We start from the raw sequence: 20,105 nt of genomic DNA, 5'->3' as shown, positions 1-20,105 counted from the left end.
ATAGTATGCTAAGGAGAGGGTGGTGTGCATCTACAGATCAACAGATATTTGATGTGAGGAGTTAAAGCCATACTTTACTAGAAGCATTACCACAAAATCCCCTCTAGCACCATCTCAGGTCAGCTGTAGCAGTATTGTCCCGTAACTTGCTGCTTCACTAGCGGCACGTTTGGTTCTCGCATGGAGTCCTCTGTGTGGGGAAGTAGGTTATGGGTTACGCAAGTTGACCATGAGATGGCACCGAACAATTAAACAGTATGCTAGGGCTAAAAACATATCCGGGCCTGTTGCATATAACTTACCATTGATGATATAAATGGTAATTCAGCCATCAATGACAACTACCATCATGACGGTAACAGGGCTCAATAGTCATCCATGGCAGTTACCATTGATGACAAAGTTACCATCAATGGTAAGTTTTGTGCACCGGGCCCAGCTCAGTATCGTTTTAACAATGAACCTCAAATTCAGTTCTCGTAATATTTCCTGCATTGCTCAGAAAATGAGTTGAACTAAGTCAGAAAGGTGACTCGTGATCTGTCTCTTTTTTTGAAAGAAGTAGGTCTATTCATATCTTTTATTAAGTGAATTACCTTTTTTAGATATTTTCACCGGCAGAAATACAGCTAGTTTTTTAATTGCTGTTGAAATAGAAATTGTTTATTCACTAAAAGTTCACGATTGCAAATGGTTAGATTGTGAAATAATTGAAGGAAATGCAATCATAAAGTACAATGTTATCAGCCTCGTGTCAATTGATGAATGTGCTCTTCCTACTTTCTTATTATGTCCTGTAGCGTATGAAAAAGGCAAAATCAACTATGGTAAATTTTAAAAATTTTAACAAAGCATACTCATTCACTTCTTAGTTCTCAACGAGCATTATATTCCTCCTTCTTATATTGTATTACCAAGTAAATATAATAATCAAGTCAATCATTCGCAATGACCTTCTCTGTCTATTGCTTCATAAATGTTTGCATTTTGAGCTGATATTCTCCAGTATATATTTACATTTACATCTGTCCCTGTCATTGTAAAACATACAAATGTTATACTCCACCCATATATATATATATATATATATAATGCATTAATTATCCAATGTTCAATGAGCTCTCCTGTATAAGCATGTCGACCTCGTAGGATAGACTAAAAACAGAATTTTGAAAAAGAGGGGAAATAACCTAAAAAATTGTTCAGTGAAGTTAAAGTTCGAAATTCTGAATAACTCATTTGATGTCCATATTAATCATGGTCTTTTTCAGTGATATTGATAACAGTCTAAAAAGAGTCTAAAGAGTGTTTAATATGGGTGTGTATTTAAAACATTAGCATTATAGACTTTGTGATATATTCTGATCGTGTGTTTCTGTTTCATGCCATGTACCAATATATTCATGAAAGTTATTAATTACTTCCTATTATGTCAAAACTTACAAGTATGTAACGTTATAAAGAATGTGTATGATCATACCAATTGATGTTTTGTAATTCATGTTGATATTTGCATTTCCCTTGCATGTTTTCTGTCCCTACAGAATGAACTTTCCTCTGACCTTTCCCATCCCTCTCCTGACCCTCAAACGGACTTACCTGTAACAGGTGGCCCTAGAACTATACACGTCCCTATACATATCCAAGGGGGCACCGTACAACCCCTTCACTCCACCCCTCAAGCTCCCAACCAGGACAGTTCAACCTTCCTTACAGAAGACCCTAGAACTATCCATGTTCCTATCCATGTTGAAAGGCTCTCACCAGGGCTAGCAGATCCCTCTTCCCTTCCAGGAGACATGGAACATCTGACCACAGGGTTACCAGAGGTGGTCACTTCTGCTTCAAGCAAAACCCCTCCTTTCCCAACCAATAGTGACCCAAGCTGGGAAGCTGTCCCTAAGAAGGTCAACTTTGACCTGGACGCAACGACGGAGATCAGTAACGATCAGAGAAGTTCAGTGGGCGAAGACTTTGAAGAAAGGCCGGGTATTGATCATGTGAGCGTGTTCCTCACTCAGGGCGCTAACTGCAGTCCTTCAAACACAAATGGCTATTTAGGGAACGGGGTACGACCCGACTCCTTAGACTCCCCTACTGACCTGACCTTCATTGACATTGACGACGCCAACATGGCACATTTCCGTCGTGACGTTTCCCCCATTTCAGGTCATTTGACCCTACCTGCTCCCAAGAAAACGACCGACTCAGAGGTAATCATACCGTTCTTTCTTACGCCTTTTTTTACCAGCAAATCGACCTTTTGCTTTCATCCTTCTTTGTGTTTATATATCCATTCCATACCTTAAACTATTAATACACTATGTTTTTTCCTTTTGGAATTAAAACAGTTTGTGCCTTTGCTTCCTGTTTAACCAGTTACCATGGCAACAAATGGTGCATGGCTTTGTTCTGCAAATTTTAATTCACTTTCTTCAAATTTTGTATTTCATAATGTTGTTTAGTTCCATCATTGTAGATATGAACTAAACCCTAAGCATATAGAATAATGATAATGCTACTACTTCTCCATCTATAACTTAAATAATTAACTTAAATAATTGTGTTACAAAAGCTAAATTGGCATTGAGCTACCTCTGGTGCATTTAATTCATTAAACTAACATTTAGAACTTCACATCTTAATCATCAAAATAACAGTTTATTGCAGAGCTGCTTTTAATAGCCAGATATATGTGTCATCTTCATGTAGACTTCTTGTTAGTACCTAATGAATCATATTAAAGATGTGGCTTCCTAATATTTATCTTTGACCCTGATTTCTTTAGATTCTTTTTTAAAGGGTCATATGGAACAGAAAGCTAAAAAAGTAGTATTGAAGAAAAATGAGTAGAAACAAAATAAAGATGAAGAACTTGAATAGTGAAATTTTCCCTTCCTGTTTGCTTTATAGCTCTGTTTAACGTTTAGTTTGAAAATCTGGACTATTTCTTGTGTTATCTGAAGCATTCACATAAATTTCAAATTATGAATACAGCTGCTGCCTTTTAAAGAATTCTCCTGTATAGTTCTTTAGGTTCCAGCTGCTTTTGGATTCACATATTTGTGTTTTCAATAGTAACCCTTGGAAGTGTCCTTGGCTGCTAAACACAAACTAAAACATCTACAAATGAAACACATTCCAATATCAATTTATTTATTTATTATATATTTATTACATTAAAAAAAAAAATGATATGGTATTTTTTTTTAATGTCTCCACATGTGCCGTCTTTCACATTCATGTTTTTATCTAATCATCTGTTGAGCCAGAGGCCAGTTTCTCAAAACCGTCATTTGTACAACTTCTTGGACATCCCATAGAAACGTGTCTTAATTTTTCTATAAGACACATTTTGGTGTCCAATGTCCAAGAAGTTATACTTTTGACAATTTTAAAAAACGGTCCTCCCTGAATGGCATTAACTCACTTTGGTGTTATTGCCCTTTTGGCTCTCAGCGGCAGTAATTGTACAGTGTGGTGCACTCCATGGCTGAGGCTTGCTACATTCTCCCCTGTCTGAAATACTTTGTGTAATGTTTGTTTAGAGCCGAAGGGCATTGAATCTTGTCATTTTTAATACACAAAGCTATTTTCCTTTCATTGTTCCAAAGAGTCCATATTTTATTTTTCACCATAAATCTGCATGCTATGATGTTAATCATTTTATTGATATATTCCAATGAATATATTTTCGATATTATCGTAGGAAATGAATTGACAGTCCATAGCCCAAAGTGCGCTAACTGTATGTTAAAGTATACAAGTAAGCATCCTTCTGGCTCCAAACAGACAACATTAAGGAAGGCGTCCATCTTGAGGGCAGTTCTTGACCAGTACCTTGCAGCTAATGCAGGGCTGACAATAAAAACACATCCTGGACACATTGGTGCCCAAAATCTACGTTCAGGGGGGTGTTTCGCAAAGATCTTAAGTTGAACTTATCTCTAAGTTGGACATAAATATTATGGATAGCCATTTGTAGCCGTGCATGGCTCTGATCAAGGGCACTATAGTGTTACATATGAGGTGAATTTTAAAAGTCAATTATAGACTGTGGCAACATTATTTTTGTAATCTGCAAACATTATGCAACACATAGCTAAAAAATCAGAACTTAACAAATTGCCGTTAAACGGCAATCAGTAGCCAAATATCACATCTTCAAAAATGTTACGTACATAACTCGGTGTCCACTTCATGCTGATATTTCTCTTATAATTTAAATTTTTTCTGACAAAGTACATTAGATGTTAAAACATACCGTAAACAAAACTTAAAACCATTGCCATATCAACTTTTTTCAATTTAGTTATTAGAATATGGCCAAAACAAATGTGGACACCGAGTTATGTACAGTACATCTTATTCTCTGCATGCTTTCTCTTTGCCTTATTGTCAGATATGGTTTTGCATTAGTCTAATAACAACTTCAATTGAAGGAATGATGTGTTTCCTGAATGAAACATAATTTGCAATGTGTAAATAGTTTGTAAACTACTATTTCAGGACTGAAATGTAAGATTTATGTACTTAATCGTACATAACTGTGGACACCAAAAGTAAGTAGTTATACATTCAAATAATAACTTGTCGTTCCTTAAATTCAATAAATGTTTGTTTAAATGAAAATGCAGAAGGGTGCAATTCATGCTGTAAGAAATAAATTGATTTAATTACGATAATTCATTTCAATTTTTGATTGGTAGTAACGTACATAACTCGGTGTCTTTTCATAACGGTGTCTTAGTTATGTACATGACATGAAAAAGTTCAAACTGCAATATTTTGTAATATTGTTCTCACCAAATCAGATGTGTGTACATGTCTTATACATTTTTTACTACCTTACCATGACAAATAACTAAATATAGGTGGTCTTATTGGAAAAAACAAAACATGGAATACGTACATAACTGTCACGTACATAACTCGATGTCCACATTCATTGTTGATTAAATAACACATACAAGCTAAAATGGGGAATCCAATGTTATCAGTGCTCTTCATTCACCTATATACACCATTACATTATCATTTTGAAAGAATACAATATGTTTTTGTATAGATTCTGTTGCACTGGTATGTACATAACTGCAGGACACCAAACATTTTCCATTTACAGAAATCTAGATATTTTTAAAATGATGACCCAGAATGAAATGATCTGATTGGAAATCAAAGATAAAGTGAAACTAAACATTATAACATTGCAATCTTGTAAAAAAATCAATTATTTATGCACCATTCTTCAGTTAGTAAAGTTTGAAATTTGCAGGACACCAAAGTTATGTACATATCACAAAAATTGGATCACATGTAAATGGAATAAGAAAGTAAAATAATAGGAATTAACTCAACAGAAATGTTAATTATTACATAGACTCTACATCAAGATAAAAAAAATCATAAGTTTTGCATCCCATTAGTAAAAAATCTGGTAACCAATTAGTGCATGTTTTGAATGTAACATTAAAAGTGCTGAAAATAGGCCTTTTTACATCATAAAATTGCTCTAAAATCTTTAATTTGAACTCAATGAAACTGAAACCTTGTTTGGAGCTTCCCCCAATGGTACTTTCTAATATAAAAATGCTAATTTGTGTCTGGGTCTCATGGTTTTGGATAATTAAACAATTTCCCAGTGTTCAATCTAAGGGTACCCTTGATCTGAGCCATGCACAGCCGATAAAATATATTCAAAAGCGAAAATTCAAGTATTTTAGACTTTTTATAAATTCCACATCAAAAACGTGACATATCCTTGAAAATAGAATATATGAATGATTTGAATCAACATTCTATGCCTTTTAAAATAACTTTTACAAAATATTTTCAAAGATGCTAACAGCATTCCATAATTTTTAAGTCCAACTTAGAGATAAGTTCAAATTAGGATCTTTGTGAAGCACCCCCCCCCTCCCCCAGGACACATTGGTGCCCCTAATCTACATGTACATGTAGGTCCAGACTCTCAAATTCTTAAACGTTTTACAGAGGGGTGATGCATGCAGACACTGAAAAGTGCAATGCAGACCCCAAGGGCCCCAACCAAAGCAGCCCGTATGGAGCCCAGGCTAATGCCATGTCGAGAGACATTCTCTTGTTCTCTGCACTGTGAAGAGGGTCTGTCATATCAGGGGACTGTGCAAACTTTGTCTTTTTCTCTTTAGCAAGAGGAATAGCATTGTGTGTTGGAAGGATGATTAGAGGGTAGAGGCACAAGTACTGTTTAATGTTGCAGGGTACATCACGAATTAGGTAAAGATCAACTCCTTACTCTTCATTTAAATATTATTTAATGAATGATTTTAAAGCCCCACTGCACTACTTATAGCTACTTGCGCCCTTTTTATAACAAACCATGCCTATTCAGTGACCATTGGTCCCCCATGATGCCCTTTTTCTTATGTTAATTGAGAGCTGATTTGATGAGATAACCACCTGTCAGTGACCATGCAGGGAAGTCTAATCCCTCCTGGCCAAACTGGTGCAGAGGGGGTTTAAATATTATTTAATGACTGATTTTAAGTGTAATGTACTTTGTTTTAATCCATTTACAATAAAGATTAGCATGTTGCATTTTCCACCTCCAAGATAGTACCTATACGATCTTGTTAGATATTTTTGGACAAGCTGCATTAAATCTCACTCTGATTTGAGTTCTTTGTGTGGAATGCTATTTATGTTTGGATGCTGCACTAACCTTTTTATAATTGATTCACCCCTGTGTTCCTTATAACATTCAGATCTATGTATGTATCCTTATCTATGCATTAAGGTGCACCTTATAACATTCAGATCTATGTATCTATCCTTATCTATGTGTTAGAGCAATACTGTACTAGAAATATCCTCTAGCGCCATCTTGGGTCAGCTATAGCAGTAGGGTTTTGTAGCTCTCTACTTCCCTAGCTGCCACTATGAATATGACGGACAAAGAAAGAGGACAAACTATACAGTTCCTCAGGTAGACAAAGGAACAACCCTTCACTGCTATTATGTAAAAATGTGTAGAACAGGTGTCACATGCATATTCACCTGTTCTACTCATTTTTACATAATAGCAGTGAAGAGATGTTCCTTTGTCTACCTGAGGAACTGGATATTTTGTCCTCTTTCTTTGTCGGTCATATTCATGCGCTGTTGATTCTCGCATCAAGTTTTCCATCTGCAAAGTGGGAAGTAGGTTTAGGGTATAATACGCACTGTTGGAATTTTGACCATGAGATGGCGCTGTGCAATAAACAGTATGCTAGGGCAATAAGTTCATTAGTTCAGTATCGCTTTAATCAATCGTTCTGTTTTCAAATTTATTTCATAATATTGTAATCACATCATTCAAGCATTTATTTCATTGTGCTCATTTACATATATCTGCTATCATGCTACTGTGTATACCACTATTCAATAATACTATGCTATAACTAATTATGTTATACTTCATATTATTAACCAGCTTTTTGTAAATAGGTAAGGTCTATAATCTGAATATTTTACCACTTTTCTTTGAATTCTGCTTTCTTGTTTTCCAACACTGTGAAAGAGGTCTCTATGATTCTATTATGCACTGATATGAATGCTTAATTTGTTATTCGTAACTAAAATAATATGTGTCGATAGGAAAAGAGCAAAGAAGTTTCATTTAAATTTCTAAATTTACTTGTAAGCCTGTTATGGCAGTGTTATGTAAGATGATATTGACTATAATGTTTTAAGGTATAGAGGGCAGACTTGATGATTGTTAACATTTCCACCCCCTGTGGACTTACAGATGTTCTCACAGTGACACGACACGCATTGTCTCTGTTTTTGTTGAATATGGAAGGGACCTGGTAATACCACAGTCACACCAGTAAACAAACTCCACACTGATTCCAAACTGACCGATTCCAAACTGACCAATTCCAAACTGACCTATTCTAAACTGACCGATTCTAAACTGACCGATTCCAAACTGACCAATTCTAAACTGACCTATTCTAAACTGACCGATTCTAAACTGACCGATTCTAAACTGACCAATTCTAAACTGACCGATTCTAAACTGACCGATTCTAAACTGACCAATTCTAAAGTGACCAATTCTAAAGTGACCGATTCTAAACTGACCAATTCTAAAGTGACCAATTCTAAAGTGACCGATTCTTTTCCACTTGCTGTCCGGTCATTTTGGTTCGGTTGGTGTGGTGTTGCTTTCATTGGTGTGATTTGGGTATTCTACTTCCACATTTCCCTGAGTAAATAACATGGCTTATATTACACCTTCTGTTGTATGCTTCATTTCAAAACAAGGGCATATCTACATGGTGGAATATACAGAGAATATCCAGAGAGAAAGTTAGGAGGGGGAGGGGTGCATGGATATAAAATAACACTTTTCTGTCGTAAAATGTGAAAGGAGAGGGGGGGGGGGGGGGGGGGGGAGGTCAGGGGTACATAAGTATGAGGACATATGTTGAATAAGAATGAGGACTAGCAGCAGGTTTAAGGAAAAAAGGGGTTTTGGGTGGGGCTGTTGGGTTGTTTATTAATATATTCCCTTGCAGTTTTATTTTCAGTTTCTGTACAACGCCATTTACTTACCTGCACTGTATACTGCTTGTGAGCAAAGAGTGTTTATATGTCAATATAATAATTAGAAGGGGGCGTAGCCTTACAGTGTCCCCATGTTTTGTTGGGCTACACCACCGTTTTAGAATGACAGGTAGTTCACTATCCTGCTGTGCACAACACATGGACTGAATTTAATCACTTCCTCCTCTCTCGTTCTCTCCTACCTCTCTCCGTCTCTCTCTCTCTCTCTCTCTGTTTACATATGGTTTTCTCTCTGTTTTTCTGCCATTTCCTCCACTTCTTGTTCCATCCTGTACATATGCAAAACTTTTTTCCTGGTCTCTTATTTTATTGTTCTTTCCTGGTCTCTCTTTACTTTGTGATCTTATATTTTTTGCCATGTTCACGTCCCTCATACCTTCACTCTCCCTTACTCTCTGTCTGTTCACCTGTCTCTCCCTCACCCTCATCCCCTCACCCTTTCTCTCACCCTCTCCCCGTCTTTTACCCTCACTCTCCCTTTAATACTCTCTGTCTGTTCACGTGTCTTTTCCTCACCCTTTCTCCCATCCTTCTCTTCTCCCCACCCTCCTCTCTCCTTCACACTCTCCTCCTCTCTCCTTCCCACTCTCCTCTCTCCTTCACACTCTCCCTCTCCCTTACTCTCCTCCATACCTCTTTCTTCCCCTCACCCTCCCTGAATATCCATTCACCTGTCTCTCCCTCACCCTTCTCCCACCCTCCTCTTCTCCCCACCCTGCTCTCTTCTCCCCACCCTCCTGTCTCCTTCACACTCTCCTCCTGTCTCCTTCACACTCTCCCTTTCCCTTACTCTCCTCCATCCCTCTTTCTTCCCCTCACCAGGGTGATTTAGCAGCCAGAAGCAGTCCCTCGGGCTACAGGACGCTGCCCTCCCCTCGTAGGAACCAAGAGTTTGATCTTCCCAACAAGCAGCAACAATCGGCTCACGGCGGCACCCCAGAGCCTAGGAAACCCAGAGCATCGTTCGGAAAGGGACTCTTCAAAATCACCTCCAAAAAGACTTCCAGTGCTCCAAATCTCGGTAAGTTCATGGTAATTTCCTGATTTCTGCTTTATGATCTTCCTGCTATATCTCTAAACATTCATCAATGGAAACTCAGCAATTATCAGTGGGAAACAGTCCATACTGTCTTCAGGTTTTTGAATTGAAATTATGTGGAGAGTAGCTACAGTTCATTTCTTGCTCATATTGGTGTGTGTTTTCACTTCTCTCTTCTGCACTATTTATTATTTCTGTCTACAATGTATTTATAGGATTCAACGATTGAATGTCTTTTGATCAATATTTGTATGACTATCACTCCTTACTGTACTGAAAACGGGAATAAATAAGTAATATATCATATGTTCAGAGCCAGAAGGGTATTATCTTATAGGGATCGGGTAATTGTCTCAGATTCTGAAACAAAATCCTGGATTTAGCTCATGCTGCAATGATAATTATAAACATTGAGCTCAGTCAGGAATCCATGACTTTATCAAGATATTTATGATTGGAATTACAAATTTTGAAAAAAGTTTTGCCAAACGGTTTTCATAACACTACAGTCTATTGGGGAAAACGAGTATGGTAAAACCGGTCACTCAAAGATTTTTACTTTTTTGAGGCACTTCTTGATAATTTTGAAGCGCAATTATTTTTAGGGCTTCAATATTACACCATATCACAGACACTAATAGCACGTACATTAGGGCCGTGTATCTCAGATGCCCTTTAACCCATGTTAACCAGAGTTAATGCCCTTCTGGCTCCAACCAGATAATATTTATAGTAAGATATGACATAATTTTTATATACATTATCATTCCATTCTTTACATTTTGCTCATTCCTAAACCTCACAGTTTACATCCTGTATGTCAATACATATGTACATGTGTCATCATTTTCCAATAGGTACCAGACACTTTCTTTCAAATCATAATACAGCGACTCAACATTGACTCAATGCCTCCTCTACAAATTAAAAGTATTCCACCAATTTCCAACAAATAAAGAGAAAAATAACAGTAAATAGTAAGTTTAAAGCCCTAAAACGTGTTTAAAAGCCCCAAATTTGCTTGAATGATTGTATTCTTTCATCAATATTCGACTTTAAACACATTTGTATTGAAAATCCTTTCAGAAATGTGTCTTAAATAATATCCACTTTCATATAATGATACAATTTTTGTGAAATTTTGCCATCAAATTATTGGGGCTCCCAACACTTAAAGGTAATGCAAAGTTTTGGGAAATTTTGACAAATAAATGAATAGTAATTCTTTAAAATTTGGATATACGTGGATGACCCTGTGCAATTTCATCACTTTGGACTCGATTTTAACCGAGACAACGTTCATCGAATATTGTAAAATCCCATATATGCTTCCAATATGTTCATTTGAACTAAATACAAAACCACATACCAAAAATTGTATTACCTTTAAGAGGGGCTTTAACCCCCCCCCCCACCCCTCTCCTCCAGTAAACCGAGCTGGTTTACTCAGACATATGTGAAAGAAAGTTGATGTGTTGTGAGAACCATAGTCAAATAATATCCAGATGTGATAGCTGCTCAGTGTATGATGTAATTAAGTTTGCTTCATATCTTGCTCTGTTTCTATTGATTTCTGATTGTGTAATCATGCATTCACCAATACCTGTATCATGGAGTTTACTATTTGAATACATGTACTTTAAATTCATGGAGCTTTTTAGTCAGTATTTGCATACATGTACTTTAAAATCATGTAGAACTTTTAGTCAGTATTTGAATACATGTACATGTACTTCATAGTCATGTAGAGCAATAGTCAGTATTTGAATACATGTACCTAATAGTCATGTATAGTTTTAGTCAGTATTTGAATACATGTACATGTACATGTACTTCATAGTCATGTAGAGTTATACATGTAGTCAGTATTTGAATACATGTACTTCATAGTCATATAGAGTTTTAGTCATCAACATCATCATTCACATCATGTTCCAGGTTTGTTACAGTCATAGGTGGTAATTTGCCTCCATTTCTATCTACTGGTATTCATTGTCTGCTGTTCTTAAAAAGCCGGTTTTGGTGATCTTACTTTTGATAAGACACTATTAGAAAGCCCTCAAATTGTTTTCATCAATTTCCTTTGATTTGAGATATAAGTAGGAAGATAGTACCATTACTAAGTTGCTGTGAAGGTTTGTTTTGTCCTCAAGGTGAATGTTACACAATTGAGAAATAAAAGATAATTTATATGCCTGACCTTGTACATTAATTCAACAATGTCAATGTGCACAACTCACCTACATGTATTAGGAGTGTTTGTCCCCCAAACACAATTGAAATTTGGTCCTAGGTTGATTAGGTCCAAGGTTAGTGTGTTAGGCATAGTGTTTGGTTCAGGGTAAATTAGGTTATTGACCATGGACTCGTACTTAAAGGGATAGTTGAGTTCTTGTTTCAGATAACAAATGCCTTCAAAGTGCATGGTTATTACTCTTATTCTTTTTATGACATTTCTAATGCTCTTTAAGGACCTAAAGTTGCTATGAAGGTAATTTTAGACCCCAAAATGTGTGAAACTTAGCCAATATACGATCATACCAATTCAGCTCAACTTTCGAAAGAATACGGTGACTGATAATTGATTAATCAATTGATAACAATACACGGGCTGGCTGGTTGTGCGTATTAAAACCAACACGAAAAAGCCAACAAAAAAGCCGACATCGCCATTGGCAATATTAGAAATGGTTATATTTATGGATATTTCAGCCCTCTCTGAACCGATTTTGATAAAACAAAGATGATTTTGTCATTTAAATTGTATGTTCTTTCAAATTTAACACTCAATTTTTCATCATCTCAAAATGGCAGATACAAGGAATTTTTTGGCAATTGAAGATTTTGATTTGATTTGGTTTGGTTTGGTTTACCGGTAGTTGTTTTGATATGAAACCCTATACGAATAAACAAGTGCATACATTTATAGAAATAATTTCGGACCTGAGGTTTACATGTGTTAGTTTTGGAGAATCCCTCTAAAAAAGTTGACCGAAATGGAAGTATAAAAAAGATAATCAAGAAACTGTTTTGAGAACGAGAATGGAGGTGTTGAGTCTTGAAATGCGAAGGTTATTGGTTTGATCCTGACACAGCACTTATGTCCTTTGGTAAGGCATAAATCTACATCTGCCACTCCATACCCAGAAGATAATACCCAGGAGATATAATAATTGCCATATGCCCTCACGATGATCATATGGTAGAAGATGGTGCACATTGTGCGTCAATGAACCTGCTGACTGGTTTATAATATCTGTCAAGTATTGGCACCAGTATTTTGTATCAAGCGCTAGATATAAAACTATTAGATAGTGATATCTATCATGATATCATGATTATTTATCAGCAAATAACAAAAACCTAATCCTTTCATCTCATACACTGTAGGCGATACAATGACATGAAATGTGTTTTGATTCGCTTGATTAATTTCGGTAATGCAAAATAGTTTCCTTTCAATCAATTCAATCTGACGTGAATTTATCGACTTGATGCGGAATTAAAAACAAATTTCACAGATCATTTCAGATTAAGTGACTCAATTCTCTCTTTGGAATCAAAAAGTCAATGTTTACCCAGTGTGCTTCGTCACACATTCTCAATGCTATTCATCACCCTTGATAATGTAGTCCAAAGTGCAATTACTTGGTAACATGTGTGTGCCTACCTGAGACTATTCCTTGGCCGGTTTATGAATGGGTTTTTTAAAAGAGGTCTTTACTTTGAAACCGGAATCAAATAAACAAGTCAATATATGTGAAGGCATTTTGCTATATAATGAGTTATACGATAAACACAAATAGTTATTCCAGATATATATTGAGTGGTGTAGAACTACACTGTGGTGTTTTTGCATGTGTTAAGTCTTGCTTTGAAAGGATAAATTTGGATTTGACATTAAGTTGCTGTGGTCCAACTCACTTTTTTCTTTCTTCTGATCTGTTCATTACTTTGAGCTGGAATTATGCTTTATATAAGGAACAATCAAGGTAGGAAGTCTATGACTTTGTACATGTATCAGGGAAAAAAATTTGGGGGGCTACTTTTCAAGCTTGCTTGCAAAAAAATAACACTCTTTAATTTGTTTTGCAGTGAACTCTATGCACATTTTTGGGGGCTCTTTTATGACTTTCAGGGGCTCTTTTTTTAAAAGCATTTTGGGGGCTAATTTGCCCTGAGCCCCATGTATTTTTTTCACTGACATGTATAGACCCTAGCTCTCAATTCATGTATTTTCAATGATACATGTACATAAACATACAGAGAACTGCATCTGTGAGATTCTTATAAAATTGTATGATAAATATGAAATATTGAAAAATTGAATGTAAATTCTCAAAAGTGTTATTTCCCTAGAAAACGTTTTCTACTTCTCCAGTGTACATTGTTTCTTGTATTATTCATAAGGCTTCCAATCAGTGTATTTAATATCTTTAGCACAGTACCCGGATGACTGATCAATATATTGTTTTCGTATTGCTCAGTCGTCCGGGAACTTTCAACTATCGATATCACACGAAAACAAAATCATATTTACAGAGGTAAGTCAAATTTGTTATTTCGCTAGTCAGCTTGATAATAATAACAATATTGTATGGTTTTGTTTTCATGTGAAACAAGAATATATTGCTCTCACTCTGACATTATTGGACTCGACTCATCCCATATTGCCATAGCTAGAGCAATGTATTCTTGTACGTGTAACACACTCAAAGCCATACAGTATCATATCAATATTTCTAAGAATTCATGGGTATATACTGAGAATTCATGGGTATATACTGAGAATTCATGGGTATATACTGAGAATTCATGGGTATATACTGAGAATTCATGGGTATATAATGAGAATTCATGGGTATATACTGAGAATTCATGGGTATATACTGAGAATTCATGGGTATATACTGAGAATTCATGGGTATATACTGAGAATTCATGGGTATATACTGAGAATTCATGGGTATATACTGAGAATTCATGGGTATATACTGAGAATTCATGGGTATATACTGAGAATTCATGGGTATATACTGAGAATATCACACTAAGTTTATGCCTTATGTGAATGACCTTACATTTGCTTGAAGGGTGAACCTCTTACATATTGCTATTTCATATTTTAATAACTTCAGATTATGACTCACTCTCATACATGGAGTATTTTGAGAGTGTTGATTCGTGAAATAATCCCAAAGATTACTACACTATTATTCATTGTGCATCATCATGTGGTATGCCTTCTCTTCTAATCTCACCTAACTTGATACCCTCACCTAACACATTGCAATGAAAGATAGGACACTTTTTAGCTGACTCATATGAGCAGTGCATTCAAATTAGCAATCTATAGCTACCCTGTATAGTAGAGGTGTCGTATTCAGGCGGTTTTAATAAACACTTGACTGAAGATGCTAATGCCATTGGATTGATCCCTGGCATAGCACCTATGTCCTTAAGCAAGGCATTTTATCTACCTTGCTATTTTCCACTTGGGTGTTAAAGGGATCGTTTCACAATGTTAAATCTGAGATGCACGGCCCTACGTGTTATCAGTGTCTGTGATATGGTGTAATATTGAAGCCCTAAACAAAAATTGCGCTTCAAAATGATTAAGAAGTGCCTCAGAAAAGTAAAAATCTGTGAGTGACTGGTTTTACCATACTCATTTCCCCCCATATAGACTGTAGTGTTATGAAAACGTTAGGCAAACGCAAAATTTGGTTTCGATTTCCAATCATAAATATCTTGATAATCAGACAGGCGATCGGCTTGTAAAAGTCATGGGGTTCCTGACTGACCTTAAGGTTTATAATTATCATTGCAGCATGAGCTAAATCCAGGATTTTGTTTCAGAATCTGAGACAAAGTTACCGGATCCCTTTAAATATGTATCTGGTAGGATGCAAAACTCATTGTACGAAGCAGTTTGCTCAGTATTGTGAGCATCTTTCAAATGGCACCACGATGGAATACTCCCCAGGAAGTGGAGAATGAGCTTAAGTTGTGTGTGGGCAAGCCTGCATCTGACGACTGGGATAATCTGTAAAGCTCTTAGAGACATGGTAGATGTATTAAGTGCTATATCAACCCAGAATATTAGTAGTAGTAGTAGTGTAAAGCCTGAAACGTAACCTGTGAATTTAGAGAGTGATTCATATTCAGGACAGTTTCATGCTGCAATTATAAATTGAATCATAATTGACCGAAACGGTGGAGTTTCTTACTCTGGATATGAGTGCCCTTTAAAGGCCCTCTAAAATGTTGGGAGCCCCACAAATTTGATGACAACATTTCACTTAAATTGGACCACAATGTGCAAGAGGATGTCATTTAAGACACATTTCTGCAAGGATTTTCAAAACAAATGTATTTGAAGACAATATTGATGAAAGAATACAAAATTCAGGTTTTCTGTGTACAACAGAAAACCCAAATTATGTATTCTTCTTTCAATATTTGTCTTCAAACACATTTTTTGGAGGAAATCTTTGCAGTAGTGTGTCTGAAATGACATCCTCTTTCACATTAGGGTACAATTTAAGTCAAATTTTGCCTTCAAAATTTCCAACACTTTAGAGGGGCATCAATCATTCAAGAAAGTTTGGTGTCATGAAAGTGACAATTTTGACTGTATTGCTATGATACGTTACAGGCTGCATCCTGATAGCTATAGTGGTTTCCTCCTCTATTACATCAACACACTTTATTTGCTTTACATTGCAAACCAGATTACTTCTCTCTATATGAAGTGCCAACTGAATAATATTTTTTCATTAAATTACTTGGGGTATCTAAGTCACTCTTATTAGATTACAGACATTTCCAAATATTTCATATGCTAGAAATAATTGTGTTACTTGTTGAAGAGATGAGTGATACATGACATCATCTGAGAAGCAGCAAAACCAATAGACCAGTTCACGGTCAGCACATTACTGCAATGACCCCGAATATCCACAGATCTTCAAAACAGGAAGAGGTCCCACTTTGTACATTTTGAAATAATCACTCCTACTTCAATGGAGGTGCTATATAAATAGCCTTTGTTTCCCCTTTTCAAAGAATACTTCCACCTGTGTATCATAGAGTGCATTGCTTGTGCATGAATGAATAATGATTACATAACTTTCATGAGCATGTATCCAGTATTTTCGTCTCTGTGTATTTCAAAATTTGTTCTGAATGACCTTCATCTGCTCATGCTCAGACTGTAACCGTGAACTGGCTTATTTGATTGGCCTATTCCGGTCTCTCCTAACTGGAGCTGATGGTGTGACCAGCCATCAACAATTATTGAATGATACAGGACTGGCTAAAGCTCATAAGTGCACGATTTAATTATAAATAAAAAAACAGAAATATAAAAACGAAAGGGAACATGTCGAGAGTAAATACTCAGCATTTGTCTTTGACTTACATTTTTAATTTGTTATCCTCTTCCACTCCTTCACTGGTAAATCTTGCCCGAGAAGTTGAGTGTTAAACATATTTTGTTGACTAATTAATATATATATATCATTATTCAAGAAGTAGATTTTTGTTTACATGTACCTCTTTTTATTTACTGGTTCGTCCATTGATGATATGAAACATATTATTTGTGGGTTGAAGCCCTCTAAAACCATCACAGTACAAAGTACATGTATGTAAGTTCCTGGGGAATTTAGTCTCAATTTTTCATTAGTTGTCACAGCAGGCTTTCGTGATTCTCCATCTATTCTTCGATGTGCGGTGAAGCCATTAGAGCAATATTGCCTAGTCGAGTGTGCATTGACAATAGAATAAGAATGGGCTTGATGTAGTGACTATTGGATGGGATGTGTTCCATGAAGTAATTCCACATCATGCTCAGAGATTATTAGGGATGTATGACAACTCTTTCTAATCATAAAAATACACAGGTTGACACCAACTCTTTCTAATGATAAAATACATGTATAAAAGAACAACATTCTCTTTTTTTCTCCCTCTCTTTCCTTTTCTCTCTCTCTCTCTCTCCCTCTCTCTCCCTCTCTCTCCTCCTCTTCCTTTCTCTCTCTCTCCCTCGCTCTCCCCCCCTCTCCCCCCTCTCTCTCTCTCTCCCCCTCTCTCCCCCTCTCTCCCCCCTCTCTCTCTCCCTCTCTCTCCCCCTCCCCCTCTCTCCCCCTCTCTCTCCCCCTCTCTCTCCCCCTCTCTCTCCCCCTCTCTCTCTCCCCCCCTCTCTCTATATATATCTCTCTCTCCCCTCTCTCCCTCTCTCTCTCCCCCTCTCTCCCTCTCTCTCTCTCTCTCTCTCTCTCTTCCCTCTCTCTCTCTCTCTCTCTCTCTCCCTCTCTCTCTCTCTCCCTCTCTCTCTCTCTCTTCCTCAGCCATGACAGAGTCAGAAGGGGAGGATGCATTAGGGGTACAGAGACCAAGAAATGTTACCTTCCAGAGTCTGGAGAGGGGTGGTTTTCCCGCCCCTCCAGGGACACCGCCCATGGAATACCGCAAACGTAAAGGCATCAAGAAACTCATTGGAAAGTAAGTTCAACAGTAGGCCTATTCACACAACTCTACATTTTGTAAGTTCAACAAGAGAAAAAAAATCGTATCTAGCATGAACATTTTGGGTGGAAAGGAAGGAACCCCATGTTAAAACCCCAATATATTAAAAACCAAGTGAAATCGCAGAAATTTATAATAATGGTATGATAATTGGTGATGAATTTTTAAATTTGATCAGTTGCTCAACCAAATTCAGTCACCGATGACTGAGCATCTGTCATTTCTTATAACCATGGCAACTCATCTTTGTAATTCTGGGGTGCATGGTGTCACTCTCATTATGTATGCCTTTTGCAGCCAACATCAAATTCTGTAGAACTTTGCAGAAATTATGAATATGTCACATATGTCCTATCTGTGAAATTTAAACGTTAGCAGAGTTCTAGTATTCAAATTATGCAAGGAAACCCGTTTACTTGCTAGACTTCACTGTCAGACACTATTGAGTGACTGACTTCTTTTATGCTTTGGTAATAACAAACATAGAATGAGCTTTAAATGGTACATGAGCATTTGTCTACATCAATAGCCCACTTCTTGTTGAATTGAACTGATTGAATCTTTGCGCAGCACGAAACGTACAACCATTCGGTGCATTTCATTAATCGAGAGTGCTCGCTAAATTTGATTTGACAACTGATGGTCGTTATTTTCCCACAAAAAGCCATTTTCAAGCCCTTTTGTTTCGAGGGATGTTCTAAAATAGTATTATCTTTCAAATGTCGTTGGAATTCTTCCTTTTCATTTTTTGGGCCTACAAATGGGACATAGTACCGTACCTTTAAAGAGGAATAAAGACCATTTAACCAAATGTTGAGTTAATCTAGATCTGCAAACCTGCACAATGATGTTGATGGTGATGATGATAATGGTGATGATGGTGATAATGATGATGATGAAGATGAAGATGATCTTGATGACTATGATGATAATGATGATGATGATGACAAAGATTATTGTACTGATGATGATGATGGCTATGATGATGATGATGATGATAAAGACGATGATAATGATGACGATAATGACGATGATGATGATCTTGATGACTAGGATCGTAGTGATGATGGTGATGATGATGATGGCTATGATTATGGTGATGATGATGAAGACGATGATAATGATGATGACGATGATGATGATGACGATGGTGATAATGTTCATGATGATGATGACTATGATGATGATAGTGATGATGATGGTGATGACGATGATCTTGATGACTAAGATAGTAGTGATGATGATGGCCAAGTTTATTTTTTTTCTTCACATAGTTGATCTGGAAACTCTTTTTTAATGAGCTTGTTGATTTTGAAGGTGACGATTGTGACCATGATGATGACAAAGAAAATTACGATGGTTATGATGATTGTCGCATTATTTTTCTTTCAGATTAAAGCGTAGTGGATCAGTAAATCTTCACAATGGCGATGAGGATGAGGAAGCCCCGGTGGAGTTCTCCAGAAATGGTCGTTTCAGAGCCACAGCAGGACCAAGACTAGCCTGGTCTAGGGACCTCAAGAAGAATGAAAATGGGAATGGAACCAGGTACGTAGCATGTTTTCAAAGATCTGTGAATGTTCTCTTAGTGATCATAGGATTGTGATAAGAGGATTATTCAATTAAATGTATTTATTTGTCCAATGTCATTCAACATGGATATTTGTTTCACTCACATGTAAAATAAAGGCTCAGACAAAGTTGACAAAGAACAGAAATATGATACGAAACATGGATACATTTTGGTGATGACAAAATAATTTCTCAAATATAATAATGATTTTCGTTTGGCTATGGCTTCTTTGGTTTCCTTAAAGGTAAAGACCAGTATTGGAAACGCCTCAATTTCAAGAAATGAAATGGAAGCTCTCGTTACCAATCATGTGAAAGAATATGTTTTGACTAATACATGATGACAAAAAATTTGCCGGGAAAC

General features: G+C 36.6%; 1 protein-coding gene across 6 annotated transcripts in view; it reads left to right on the top strand.

Annotated features, from left to right (window-relative positions):
* LOC574986 (liprin-beta-1) overlaps nt 1–20,105 on the top strand; it is a 95,354-nt gene that overhangs the window by 56,530 nt on the left and 18,719 nt on the right. For 4 of the 6 annotated variants that reach the window (XM_030989031.1, XM_030989032.1, XM_030989029.1 and 1 more), the window contains 4 exons: nt 1,545–2,213; nt 9,421–9,619; nt 17,992–18,145; nt 19,562–19,717. In XM_030989031.1, the coding sequence (XP_030844891.1) occupies nt 1,545–2,213; nt 9,421–9,619; nt 17,992–18,145; nt 19,562–19,717 (1,178 nt within the window). Of the gene's footprint in view, nt 1–800; nt 828–1,544; nt 2,214–9,420; nt 9,620–17,991; nt 18,146–19,561; nt 19,718–20,105 lie in introns of all 6 variants that reach the window. The other 2 variants (XM_030989033.1, XM_030989034.1) reach the window with 2 other exon arrangements.

The sequence above is a fragment of the Strongylocentrotus purpuratus genome, unplaced genomic scaffold (assembly GCF_000002235.5).
Source record: "Strongylocentrotus purpuratus isolate Spur 01 unplaced genomic scaffold, Spur_5.0 spur5_scaffold_18, whole genome shotgun sequence".
Classification (NCBI taxonomy): domain Eukaryota; kingdom Metazoa; phylum Echinodermata; class Echinoidea; order Camarodonta; family Strongylocentrotidae; genus Strongylocentrotus; species Strongylocentrotus purpuratus.
Note: the sequence above shows the minus strand (reverse complement) of the source record. Positions and strands in the feature narration are given on the sequence as shown.